Genomic DNA, 13,415 nt, shown 5'->3' with positions numbered 1-13,415 from the left:
CTGATTCAAGAGGAAAAGCAGCAGTAGAGCTGGTTAATCTTGGACAAATCAAAGAAACAGTCAAATCAGACAGACTGAGTGTTACAGCAGAATGTTCACTGGTTATAAAGAAGGTCACAGCTGAGGATGTTGGTCGTTACACCTGCAGACAGTTTAGAGGCAATCCAGGGAAACAGCAAGGTCCAGATGCTGTGGTTTATCTGTCTGATGTCATCAGTGAGTATTTACACCACAATATGTTGAAGTTCAAACTGTGTTGTTAGAGCAACATCATAAAACATTACATTTAGTGAAAAGAAATGTATTCATACTTTTTAATTCTTGTTGCGTTTATCTTCACCAGTGACTGAACAGAAGAGCAGGGATCAGGTGACTTTAAACTGCTCTGTGCAGGTACATGGACATTGTGAACACAAACTGAAGTGGATTCATTACAGTGAAGGTCTGAATAGAGATTACTCAAACATAAAAACATTACAGTCGTCCTGCTCTGCTACTGTGACTTTTGTAAATTCTTTATACAGTCACATATCTAACTCTGACTTTAAGTGTAACGTAACAACAGAAGATGGCAAAGAGCAGCTTTTTACCTTCAGCCCTCATTCATCAGGTAAGAAAGGAGGAGAGATTTTAATGATTATGATAAAATTTTGAAAGTAACTTCACATTATTTGTTTATTTTAACAACTTAAAGTTTTAACTGACAGACAATTTATACAGACAATTTATTAGTGAAAGGGCCACTGAATCTTCTTTTTTCATTTAGGTGAACAAACAAACAAACATAATCACAAGGTCTAAAATCACCTTAAAAGTTGTAAATGCCAGCATTGAATGTAGATGTATGTATTGATGTGTTTCTTTGGCATCAACAGCAATAAAGCAGAGGTACGAGATGCTTTACAAAATGTACAAAATAGTTTAAATAGCAACATTCAAATAACTTGTGTAACACTTTCTATCCTAACTCTTTCATACAACTTTATCACAAACAAATTACAAAAAAAAAAATGATAACAATAATGAAACTTTATCGCAGGAACCAGCTGCTCATCATCTGTTCCACATCCACGTTTTTCATGACCTTAATAAACTCATTGAAGGAAATGTAGCCATCTCCGTTTGTGTCAGCCTCCTGGATGGTACTATCAGCAATGCTGCCGAGTTCTTCATCTGAAACGTTGACTCCAACAATCATCCGCAAGACCTGCAGGAGCTCATCTCGGGAGATCTTGCCATCTCTGTCCAGGTCATATAGACGGAAAGCAAAAAGCAGCTTGTTTGTTCTGCTGTTCAGGGGCTCTGTAGCTGAGGGGTTCTTGTTCTTCTCGTTGTCTTGGTCGATTGGTCTGAAGTGAGCCAGGGTCCGCACGAAGCCCCGGAAATTTACCTGGTCCTCTCCCTCAGGAAAGAATCCGTTGGTGATTATATCTCCCAGAGGGTTGATGGCCAACTCGGGGATTCTATGGAAATCATCTCGACTGAGGGTGCCGTTTCCCCCTTTATCCAGGCTGGTGAAACGTCTGTACAGGTGAGTGATCTTCCTGTGGGAAAAGCCAGTTTCCTTCTTAATTTCTTCAATGTCCTCAATTTCCTCTTCTCTGAGTAATCTGCTGAGTAATCTGGACACTATGGATCCCATGGTGAGATGTTAACGGAACTTTACAATTGAGATGATTCGCTAAGGCGTCTTGCGCAAGCTCTCCAAGTGTCTCTATTAAAGTTAGCAAAAAAGCTAACTAACTGAAGGAAACGGTTTCCAGGGCCTAATCCGTGGATCGACTTCCTTCGAGGCGTGGACGTCTATCAGCAGAGAATGTACCTTCACCTATCAGCAGAGAATGTCCCTTAGTCTGTAACACAGTCAAATATATTCTCAAGTAATATTCAAGCATGCCATTCAGCGTGTTAGTACGAGCTCGGGAGCAGCTTGGGAGAACAAGAAAACAGAGACTGCTTCAGGTTGTCTTCCCAAAGTGACTCAACTTTATTCACAAGTACAACAGTTTATATAGAGGGTAAAATTCATGAGACAGCAGATTATCAGTTTAAACCAGTACAGACCAAGATAAGGGAGCGTCTTCCTGCCCTTGGGTGAAGAAGCATCCTTTGTGTAGTTTATTAGTTCAGCTACAATTGTGATTATCTCAGCGACATATTTTCAAGGCACAAAACAAAGAGTTCTTTCATTAGTGAAAACTGAAACAAACCATTTGGCCTTCAACAGGCGTCTAAAAGATTAAGAAACTAATGTAGCTGAGGGAGTGATCTCTGTGGTATTTCAACCTTGTACCAGCCTGTGATTCTCACACATCAATTCTTGGGTCAAAGAGAAAAATAACTAAAACAAAGGGGCCTTATTGAATGACAGAGTTTTCCTGCATAATGTCACTATAAAACAATATCCAGTAAATGCTACCATGGTACTAAAATACCTAACAGTTCCCCTCTTTTATTGTTTTTAAAAATAATAACTCAAATAGAAAGGAAAAATCACAAATGTAATAACATAATATAAAAAGCAAATCATAAAATGTAATAGTTCACAACCTAATGTTCAATATACACATCAGGAACATCATTGGTAACATCTGGCACATCCTCAGGATCAATTTGTGCTAATTGCAAATACATTGAAGTAGCTGTACTAGTAGCTATATGGGTTATCATTGAGAATGTGGCTTGCAGAAATGTGAACAGGGTTGCACTTTACAATACGAAATAGTAAATAAAAATCCTAAGGTTAATGCAGTAGATATGATTAATAACCTAAATATATAAAAAAGACAGTTCTTTAGTCGTCTCCTGGCCTGGTCCCAGGTTCGAGAGACACCGTATAAGCGTCGTGTGATGACAATGGGCATTTCATTTTCTCCATTATCAGGATGAAACGAGTCTATCTTTATCAGGTTAGACATTGTGTGGTACTCTAGGCTTTCTGTTCCTGCTGGATGTTCGAGTACCTTGTTGTTGTTCTTTCAGGCGTTGTGTGTTAATCAGTGATTGTGTGTGTGTAGGTGGATTGGATCCGGGCGTTGGCTCGCCTGAGTCGTCATCTACTTGATCCGACGCCTTAGGTGGTTTGGTGGGGCTGGTCTTAACCCTGCTGGCATGAATCCACTGAGGTTGTCCGTCTGTTAGGATGCTGGTTCTCGTCACTGCAAGTACAGTCTGGGGGCTGGAACACGCGGCCTCCCCGAGTGCCCTTGGTTTTAGCGACTTTACCAACACCGCATCTCCTGGTTTCCACGGATGGGTTGGATCTATGGAAGGGAGAGGCTGAGAGAGACAAACTTTCTGATAGTTATTATTCAGTGTTTCTACCAGGTTATGAACATAGTCAGACAATGCAGTGTCTATGTCCCCTTCCAATAGCAGTGCCCCTCTGGAGGCTGACCATGGTGTTGGAAACGGTCTTCCCATGATTATTTCAAATGGAGATAATTTGGTTGCTGCGGATGGAGTCATTCTAATCTCGCAGAGGATTTGAGGAAGTAGTTTGATCCAGGTCATTCCTGTTTCTATCATTGCTTTAGTCAGGCGATTTTTTATGGTCCTATTCATTCTTTCTACAACTCCTGAACTCTGAGGATGGTATGGTACATGATATTTCCAGTCTATTGCTAGAGTTTTAGCACACTTTTGAATTACTTCTGATGTAAATGAAGGTCCTCTATCACTGTTAATTTGGTGAGGTATTCCAAATCTGGGTATTATTTCATTGCACAACTTTTGACAGACTACTTCTGCAGTTTCTTTTGATGTTGGATAAGCTTCTACCCATTTACTAAATTGGTCCACTATTACCAGTAAGTACTTGATGCTTCCTTGTGCTGGCATGTGTGTAAAATCAATTTGTAATGTATGAAATGGGAAATCTGGTTGTGGTAAATGCTGATGTTTTGCTTTTGGTTTTCCTACATTAGTTCGTGCACATGTTAGACAGGTTGCTAATATGCGTTTTACTGCGTGTGATGTTTTCTCGATTACAAATCTTGATTTTATTGCTCCTATTACCCCTCTTTGTCCGACATGACTCACACCGTGAAAATGGCGGACAAGGATTGGCAGTAGTGAAGATGGGAGGGCAATCAAACCCTCAAGGTTTTTGTATAAGCCGTCTCTGTTATCTAAGGTACAATCATTACTTTCCCAGTAAGTGTAATCTAAGGCAGAGGCTTGCTCTTGTATGAATTTTAGGTCAACATTTGTTTCTAAATAGTCTGGGAGCGTGACAAGTGGCAGCTGTAAAGGCAAAGATAATACTTCCTTTCTGGGTGGTTGCTGTGAGGCAGCAGCTGCTTTCGCGGTTACGTCTGCAAGAGCATTTCCCACTGCTTCGTCTGTGTCAGCCGTGCTGTGCCCCTTCGTTTTAACAACTGCAATTGCCGATGGCAGCTGTATAGCCTGCAAAAGTCTTTGAACAAGGTCAGAATTAGCGATCGATTTTCCATCAGCAGATCTAAATCCTCTTTGTCTCCACAATGTGCCAAAGTCATGCACCACACCGAATGCATAACGGCTATCAGTGTAAATTGTTACCCGCTTATCCACATGGAGCTCACAGGCGCGTATTAAAGCCATGAGCTCTGCTTTTTGTGCTGAGTGAAATGGTAATGAGTGAGCCTCTAGTATGATGTCAGGCAATGTCACCACCGAATAGCCACAAAGAAATGAGTTGTCATTTGGTTTTGAACAGGACCCGTCCACATAAACAATGACTGAGTCTGGGATTGGTGTCTGCTCTAAGTCTGGGCGTGGTGCTGTGGATTCCTGTATACGTGTCATACAATCATGATCGTCAGGGTCGTCTGAACCATCCTGTCGGTCAGAGGAACACAGCATACGAATGAGTAAGTGTGCTGGCGAATTGGGTGTGCTGCTTGCTTTTATAGTGAGATTTGCTGTTGAAGTCAGTGTAGCTTCATAACCTGAGCGACGTTGTGCGGTCATGTGTTGTGTAGTTATGTTTGCTAGAATGGTCGTGACCTGGTGATTGGTGTGTAGAATAGTGTCATGTGAGAGTGTGAGCTTCTCGCAGTCCCTTATCATGATAGAGCAAGCTGCTACTGCTCTCAGGCAGGCCGGCATCCCCTGAACTACTGCTGGCAGCACCTTTGAGTAGAAGGCTACTGGACGGTAGCCACAGCCATGCTCTTGGGCCAATACACCTGCACAGGTTGTGCCGTTCTCTGTGACGTACAGGTGGAACGGTAAGTGGTAGTCAGGCAGACCCAAACAAGGGGCGGAGGTCAGCGCTCCCTGTAATGCATTGAAAGAGGCAGTCATTTCTGTGGACCACAGTATTCGAGGAGGCTTGTCTTTTTTGCAGCATTCACGCAGAATGTGGTCATGAAAAGAACAGTCTGGTATCCACTGTCTGCAATAGTTCACCATGCCTAGGAAAGACAGCATTTCCTTCTGTGTAGTGGGCTTAGGGACAGAGGTCACAGCTTTGACCCTGTCTGTAGTCATGGAACGTTGTCCGTGAGACAGTGTAAATCCCAAATATTGAACAGAAGTCTGACAGTACTGCATTTTCTTTGCTGATGCTTTGTGGCCAGTCTGTTGGAGGTGCTAGAGTAGCATGTGTGTGGCAGTTTGACATAGTTTTTCACTTTCAGCACAGAGGAGGAGATCATCTACATACTGGATCAGAGTACAGCCCTCTGGAGGAATGAAGCCGTCCAGGGTAGCACGTACCACCATTGAGAAAGCCGCAGGGCTGTCTACCATGCCTTGGGGTAAGCGAGTCCATGTGTACTGCTTATCTCTATGTGTAAAAGCAAATATCGGCTGTGTGTCCTCATGCACAGGTACTGAGAAAAAGGCGGAGCACAAATCCACCACAGTAAAATGTGTGGCTGTTGCTGGAATAGATGTCAGTATGCTGGGAACATCTGGGACAAGAGGAGGTAGAGGCATAATGACTGCATTAATTTGCCTTAAGTCTTGTGTGAAACGCCATACGCCAGGTTTGTTAGGCTTTGGCACAGGATTGACAGGAGTGTTATATGGAGATACTGTGGGCTTTATTACTCCAACTGTCAATAAATCTCCTATGATGATGTCTAAGGCTGCGGCTTTTTCAGTGGAAATGGGATATTGCTTGACATATACCGGCTTGTTGTTTTTCAGCTGAGCATGATAAGGTGTACAGTCAATAAATCCTACATCATTCTCACCTCTTGACCATAATGTCATGTTTTGATATTCAGCTGGCAATGTGACAGCAGAGATAGTACAGTGTATGGGGTAGGTTAGATCTGTGTGTCGACATGGTGCAGTAATGTCATAGCCTATGTCTGAGTTATGTGACAAAACCACTGTTCGGCCTTCACTGGTGTGTGCAGTTATCATGTTGTTGAACAGTGTGAGAGAAACAAATATGTGGCTTCCAGGCATGGGGCTACCTGGTAACGGTGTTTGCACATGTTTTTGACACAGAGTGTGACGTGGGATACCAGTCAGATGGATATTGAGTTCATTCTCCGCTGAGGCGTCCAGCTGACACAGAGGCTGTTCCTTCTCCATGGTGTCGGTGCATAGGGCAGAGAAAACATAGCTGTTATCAGTATCTGCAAACATTTCACCCTTTGTGTTAAATGAAATACACAAGTTCATTTTTGCCATTAAATCTCTGCCTAATAGATTCACAGGCGAGTTTGGAATAATTATGAATGGATGATATGTAATTTCGTCTGGTTTTGGGCCCCAGCGTGTCTTTAGAGAATGAGTTTTGGGGCATTGCACTAGAGTTCCGTTTATTCCCATGGTGTTGATGCACACAGAGGAAACAGGCCCACTATAGAATTTTCCAGACAGTGAACTTTTAGTGGCTCCACTGTCAACTAAAAAGGAATAAATCTTTTCACCTATTTCTATATCTAACATGGGCAAGCTTTCTGTGTTACGGGACAATTGCAAATGCAGCATCGTGTGTAGTGCTTCACACTGTCCCTCATCTTCACCTGGGCCTCCCTATGGTTGGTCCAGTCTTTCGTTATCATATGGATGGGGATTAAAATGTGGATTATAAGGTTGCTCCCTAAGTGCAAAGGGGCCATTATTTTGATGTGATTCCTGTCTGCGTTGCCAGTTACCTTGTCTGTAAGAGCTCTGCTGACGCCTAGTGGCAGGAGCTGGTCCTGTGTTTTGTGGTTGAGACCTATGTGCTGCTGATTTGCATTCCCTCCTCCAGTGTCCTATTTTTCCACAGTAAAAACATACGTCTCCACTCCTATCTCTCCTTCTGAAATCTCCCTGCTGCGCTTGTTGAGGGGGCGGGGCCCCTGCATACATCATTTTCTCACTTTCCTCTGAGCCTTCAACATCAAAATTCAACATAATCTTAACACTTTTAGCCTTCGTGCTGTTGGGGAAAAGATCTGCACCAGCTTTTGTTTTGACAAGTGTGATAAAGTTCTTTATTTTCATGTCATAGAGATTATCAGTGGCAGTCAGCTTCAATAGTTGTGAACATTCTGGATGAATATTGTTTAAGAATGTTGTTATGAAAATCTGATCATTTCCTCCTTCAGGCATGCATGCCTCATTAGTCCAGCAGTGTGTGAAACGTTTCATAAAAACTAGAATGGATTCATCTGGCTTTTGCTTACACATGGTTACTGCATTTAAATCAATTTTATCTCTAGACATTGTGAGCAGAAATTTCTTTAGATTTTGAAAAAAGGCTGTGATTTTGTCATCGTTTATCCACAAAAACGAGGTGGTGTTGGCTGCTTGGTCATTTTTAGGGTCTAGTTCCTCTACTTCTTCAATAAGCTGAGATTCAGTCACACCTGGAATTCGTTGACATAATATATATCTATAATCAGGCCCACCCAAGTGGTGGTATCTGGTACTTCTCTGTAATGCAGAAACAAAGGCTGTAGGATTTTGTAGAGGATCGGGAAGTTCTTTAATGGTTGCTGCTAACTCTGAAATTTTAGGGGGTTGAATGCAACACATGTCCCCTATTATCATGAACGGAAGGGAGGGGCTGACGTCATTAAATTGTGATCCCTGCTTTTCTTTATAACGGGTGTTTTTGTGGGGGCCCTCTTGAGTTTTTTCCTCTTTTTTCTGCTTTAAGTAGTTCCTTATTAAATTTCTGGTGTTAGTTATTGCTTTTGGCACAGTTAAACCATTTGCTACTCTAGTGTGGCGCTGAACATGATTATCTATGACGGAAACTGCTTGCTGCAGTTCAGCTTCCGTACACTGTAAAAACTGTGATTGGGGTTAATTAGAATCTAATAGGAGAGTAATAGTAATTATTACTCAGTAAAAACGTGTATGAGTAGTTTTAATCAAATCTAAGCAAAATTCAACAATTTTGAGATGTTCAGTTATTTAAATTTACACAGTTTTGTTTGGGGTAAATTCAGCAATGGTTTGTTGAGTAGATTTAAAAAAAAATGTTTGAGTACTAAAAAAATTTAAGAAATCTAATAGATTTAACTGATGAAAGCATTTTCATTTTAATCATTGTACACTTCCGCCCATAATCCTTTGTGCCACGTGCAGGACACACGCGCTTCATGAGTGGACGTCTCCATTTTGTCAGAGGTAAGACTTCTTAATTTGTTCAAATATAAGACACGGTTTAAACAATAACGTATATCGGTTTTGAGTAAAGGTTTTAAACAGTATGATACGTCGAAATTTTATTAATAATCATCACTGTAATGATAGTATCGTATTTTTACACAAATGGCAGTTAGTGGACTGCTAGCACAAGGTCACTTTCCAAGCCTTCACGACTGTGTTACTGAACAGCTTTAACTAACCACATGTTTTACCGTATTAAAAAATATCAACGGTATATTCCGATGAGTTTTAACGTCTTTCATCCACGTTTAAAAGTTCATGAAAAGGTTTTGCGGTCAGTTGTGAGTGATTTTGTCAGCCACAGTCAGTTTTTCGAACTCCAGTTTCCAATAATGGCGGCCGCTACTAAGTTTTAAAATTACTCTTAGTAATCTTTCTGGGTCACAAAATAAACTTTTAACATATTTTCAGGCGCGAAAGTAGCTGTGTAAACATCAAATATCTGCTCGGTTTATCAAGATATCGCATGTTTGCAAAAGTGCTTCGACGTTTTCGGAGCATCTGCTACCCACCAGCTCGATAGCAAGCCGGGAGCTCGAGGGTCACTGAAGCCGCTGAGAACGGCACAACTCCCGGCACATCATTTTCAGATCACCGCGGGGTTTCGCTACTCAGTTTAAACGTAATGTATAAGTCACTTAGACAACCTAAAAATGTTATTGTTTGGTTTTTTTCAGTGTTTTATTTGTTCGTGAGTAAATCGGTTTGGCTGAGATTAAAGTTATTAGATTAGATTAGATAAAATAAAACTTTATTAATCCCCCGGGTGGGTTCCTCCTTGGTTTTTACACAGCTGACTAAACGTCAAAAATGATAATGTTGCTTTCCTTTCAGGTAATGGAAGATCCCTCAACTTAAATTCACCTGATCAGCATGGGATTGAAGTTGCAGGCTATCATAGCCAAGGTATTTTCCACAGACATTTCAGCTTGGAATTTTATTTAAAGAATTTTTTTGTCAAATTTCATTTGCATGGTGCACAGCTCCACTAATTTGTTTGCATGTTTTTGTCAGTGCAAGAGGACGCCAGGACGTCACTGATATAATTAACAACACAATTATGGGTTTCATGTTTTAATTGTATTTTAAATACATGTCTATTCTTAGTAAAAAAAACAAACAAAAAACAAACAAAAAAACACAAGTACAGGTATTGCTGGGTTTTTGTTTTGTCCCAAGAAGGAAAAACCCTTTCTGACGAACATAAACTAAATTAGATAAAAAAAAACTAAATGACTAAATTAATGTAATTTACTAAAACGACACATTTAAAGATTGAACCTGTCAAGCATGTTGACAATACCTTTGTGTTGACTGTCAGCACCCAGGCATGTGCATTAACATCAGCTAATTATCGCACATAATGCTCCATGTGATGATAATTTGATATTTAACAGTTTTTTTTAATACTGCCAATTCTCACAGTTTTGTCTTAATAAATGGTCACTTATCTGATGGTAATTTTTGGAATTCTTGCTCATTTTCAGTCACCAAGCAATCCTAGCAATAACATAACCAGAAATCTGGTTATTCAGTGCTTGATGGTGTACCTTGGGGAGTCCATTGATCAACTGATCAAAGAGTACAGTGTAAGTGTTGAAGTAGAAACATTATTCTGTTTTTGTTATTCATATGTGTTTGTCAAGTTTCAAATAATTTGAGGCATTATCATGTTTTATTTGTCATGCAGCTACAGGATGTGTCCAGGAAATATTTCATGTGTGCAACTACAGTCAGAAAACCCATGTGTTTGTTGTTTCAGGATGCTGATGAGGATGGTGTGTCACAAGATCTTTCTGAACAGAGGATGAAAATCTACAAAATCAAGGCTGTTGGATCTGAGGAGGATGACATTGGCATTGTGCTGGAGGGTGTGAGAGTTATGCCTGCTCTGGGCAATTTTCCAAGAGCATGCGCAATGCTGGTTGGATTGACATATGCAGTCGATCTTGCCTATCCCAAAGAGCTAAAATACACCTTGGAAGTATTCCAGAAACTTTTCCTTGAACTGGATTGTGCTAAGCTCTCACCAAAAGTGAACAGCCTCAAGAACAAGTTATTGGCTTAAACGAGGACTCTGAAAGAATGAAAGGGAAGTAAGCTCACTGAAAACCTTTGGTTTGTCTTTGTTAGATGTAGCTATCTTTTCAGTTTTTAAGTTAATTTCATCTTATTCATATCTTACCCAAATGACCTGCAATGTGTCAGGCTGTATTTGTGCTCTTCATTTTAATTTTGTTTTTTATTACCTACAAGTTTCTTAGGAATATTCTGTTTGAAAGGCAGCAAATTGGAGGAATCACTAGTGAAGCTTTTCTTTGTTTATAGTGTATGTTACTATAAAACATTGGTTTAAAACAACTTTAAAATTTAACAGAAGTGCAGTCCTGTAGCTGTAGAAATGTTACTTCCTCTTACATGTGTCTTAGATTTTCTCAGGTTAAACATCCAAATTGGGATAAAAGGTTGATTTACATTATTGATATTCCATGTACATGAGTGAAAAACCTTTGTTCTACAGTTATATTGAGTGATTCAATTTAACAAAAGATTGACAAACTAAAGTTTTTGTTTGTCAATCATAAATAAGTAACAGAGATAAAGGAAACGGTAAAGGATATTCAAATTTCAGGTTCATGTTGATATTACAGTCTAAAGATTAATTTCTTTTTTACAAAACTGGTTTACATTCATGCAGTTTATGTTGCTGTTGCTCTGTACACAAAGCTGTGTGATAAACTGTTTATGACACTAAAACAAATTTACAGCAGAGGAATGTATTTAGGAGATCAGGAGATTGTTGATGAGAATTCAGTGTATACGAGCAGAAAAATGTTATATTATAAATTACTGTGTTTTATTTTCCACAATAAAACAAATTACTGTTTTGATGTTTTCTTTGTGAAATTGATTCATTTTACTCAGAAAATAAGTAAAATTCATTTCATTTTCTCTTATTATTCAGTCATTATTTTTAAGGTTTATTTGGAAAATTATTGAATCCAATTTGAGTTTTACTGAAAAAACAAGAAGATTTCATTTCTTTGTAATGGATATTTTAGGAAGTTTTTACTAAACCTTTGCCAGATAGTTAGTAAATTCAAAGTAATTTTTCTCAGAGACTTATTTCATATCAATTATTTTTTTTGGTAAAGTTGGGCAATTTCAACCTTCAGTTTGAGATTTTGACCCTAAATCCAACACATATTTACAGTTTAATTCTATTAATATCTACTTTTGTTTTCTATTTGAATTTAATTAACATTTTCTCTACATTTTACATAAATCTTTTGAAATTAAAATCTACTTAATTATTTCAAGTGTCACTTTGTTGCCATAACTTTTTTAAGTAACCTCTAGTCACAGTTTTTACAGTGTACGTTCAGTTAAAGGATCTTTCATGATTTCCTCACACTCTGTCATTAACTGTTTTGTTTGCTTTTTATGTTCCTGTAACTCTCTTTCTCGTTCAGTGTATTCTCGTTCCTGTCTTTGATCTAGGTTAAACCAGTCATCTTCTTCTGATTTAGGTGTCATTTCAGTGCCTTCCTCACTCTTTTGGGATTCTGCTGTTATATCAGGATATACGCGCTGATGACGTGCAGCCGCCGCAGCAGCTATTAATTCTGTCTTTTCATCATAAGGCGGCGGAGCCGTAGGTTGAACGGATGGGCATATAAGGCTAGTTTTTTCTGCAGTGGATTTACTAGAGCCTACACTGGCTTGATTTAAAGCATTTACGTCTGGCTCGGGTCCTTTTTTCCATAGTGGTAGCATGCGATTGGTCACATCACGACATTCTATCATATATTTTTTACAGGACTTTTTAATCAGCCTACTTTCCTTATCACAAATAGTATTTAACATTTCTACTGACCTGTTTTCTGGCGATAATCGTTCGGGATAGGGCTCCGGAAATACATTAGGATGCATTAAACTTACAGTTCTTAAGTTCGAGACGAAATCAGTCACGTAAGCACTTCCGCATGTTCTGGATACGTAATCATGGAAGTCTTCATTGATTCGCGAGCGTGGGTTAAACGTAACCGGAAGTGGGAGTCGTACTGAGCCGCTATTTGTGATTTTATATTTTATTTTTTTTCGGTTTTACAGTTAATTTTGAGTTTTTATCGGACCCGTCTAAGGTCTTTGAATTATTCTGACCCATGGTCAGTGATTTCCAGAGGGGTTTAGACGCTTTGAAGGATTTAAGTTAGTTTTTATTTTTGCTGTGGCACACCTGAGGTTACTTGATTTTTTTGCTAGCAATTTTATCTTTTTAGTGAGCAACTTCTCGTTTTATGACCCCAGGCAACTTCCTGTGTCCTTTCTGCTGGTGAGCAACTTCTTAGTTTATGACAGCAGGCAACTTCCTGTGTCCTTTCTGCTGGTGAGCAACTTCTTAGTTTATGACAGCAGGCAACTTCCTGTGTCCTTTCTGCTTTTATTTACAAAACAACAGGCAACTTCCTGTGTTTCTATGTGGGCCACTAACGAAGGCTCCTCAGCGTATCCCACTTGTTACTATGTGGGCCACTGAAGAAGGCCTCGTCAGCGTATCCCGTTTCTATGTGGATCACTGAGAAAGGCATAACACAGTCTTATAAAATAAAAGACGAGTGCCTACCTTCGTCAGGATCCCACTTCTGACACCAAAATTGAAGGAAACGGTTTCCAGGGCCTAATCCGTGGATCGACTTCCTTCGAGGCGTGGACGTCTATCAGCAGAGAATGTACCTTCACCTATCAGCAGAGAATGTCCCTTAGTCTGTAACACAGTCAAATATCAAATCAAATCAAAT

At 39.7% G+C, this 13,415-nt stretch overlaps 2 protein-coding genes across 9 annotated transcripts; one reads left to right on the top strand and one right to left on the bottom strand.

Annotated features, from left to right (window-relative positions):
• Positions 1 to 775: 775 nt before the first annotated feature.
• LOC308397740 (calcineurin B homologous protein 1-like) lies at positions 776 to 13,392 on the bottom strand. 7 transcript variants are annotated; one of them, XR_013971838.1, is made up of 3 exons: positions 12,491 to 13,392; positions 6,414 to 6,528; positions 3,363 to 4,417 (listed from the first exon to the last, which is right to left on the bottom strand). XR_013971838.1 is itself a non-coding variant. In XM_080883825.1 (2 exons), exon 2 carries the CDS (start codon positions 1,640 to 1,642, stop codon positions 1,031 to 1,033), a length of 612 nt encoding a protein of 203 aa, XP_080739951.1. In that variant the 5' UTR covers positions 1,643 to 3,279; positions 13,241 to 13,392; the 3' UTR covers positions 776 to 1,030. The 7 variants fall into 7 exon arrangements, 2 of the variants coding, with proteins under 2 accessions (XP_080739951.1, XP_080739952.1); XR_013971839.1 differs by having other exon boundaries at positions 13,241 to 13,392; XM_080883825.1 differs by lacking the exons at positions 3,363 to 4,417; positions 6,414 to 6,528 and adding an exon at positions 776 to 3,279 and having other exon boundaries at positions 13,241 to 13,392.
• LOC308397744 (uncharacterized protein) lies at positions 6,520 to 11,500 on the top strand. 2 transcript variants are annotated; one of them, XM_080883832.1, is made up of 4 exons: positions 6,520 to 8,571; positions 9,448 to 9,519; positions 10,101 to 10,202; positions 10,376 to 11,500. In XM_080883832.1, the coding sequence occupies exons 2-4, from the start codon at positions 9,487 to 9,489 to the stop codon at positions 10,679 to 10,681; spliced, it is 441 nt and encodes a 146-aa protein (XP_080739958.1). In that variant the 5' UTR covers positions 6,520 to 8,571; positions 9,448 to 9,486; the 3' UTR covers positions 10,682 to 11,500. The 2 variants fall into 2 exon arrangements, with proteins under 2 accessions (XP_080739958.1, XP_080739959.1); XM_080883833.1 differs by having other exon boundaries at positions 6,520 to 9,519.
• Positions 13,393 to 13,415: the final 23 nt, after the last annotated feature.

The sequence above is a fragment of the Rhamphochromis sp. 'chilingali' genome (genome assembly GCF_963969265.1).
Source record: "Rhamphochromis sp. 'chilingali' genome assembly, chromosome: 5".
NCBI lineage: Eukaryota > Metazoa > Chordata > Actinopteri > Cichliformes > Cichlidae > Rhamphochromis > Rhamphochromis sp. 'chilingali'.
The sequence above is the reverse complement of the archived record's forward strand: the minus strand, read 5'-3'. Positions and strand labels throughout refer to the sequence as shown.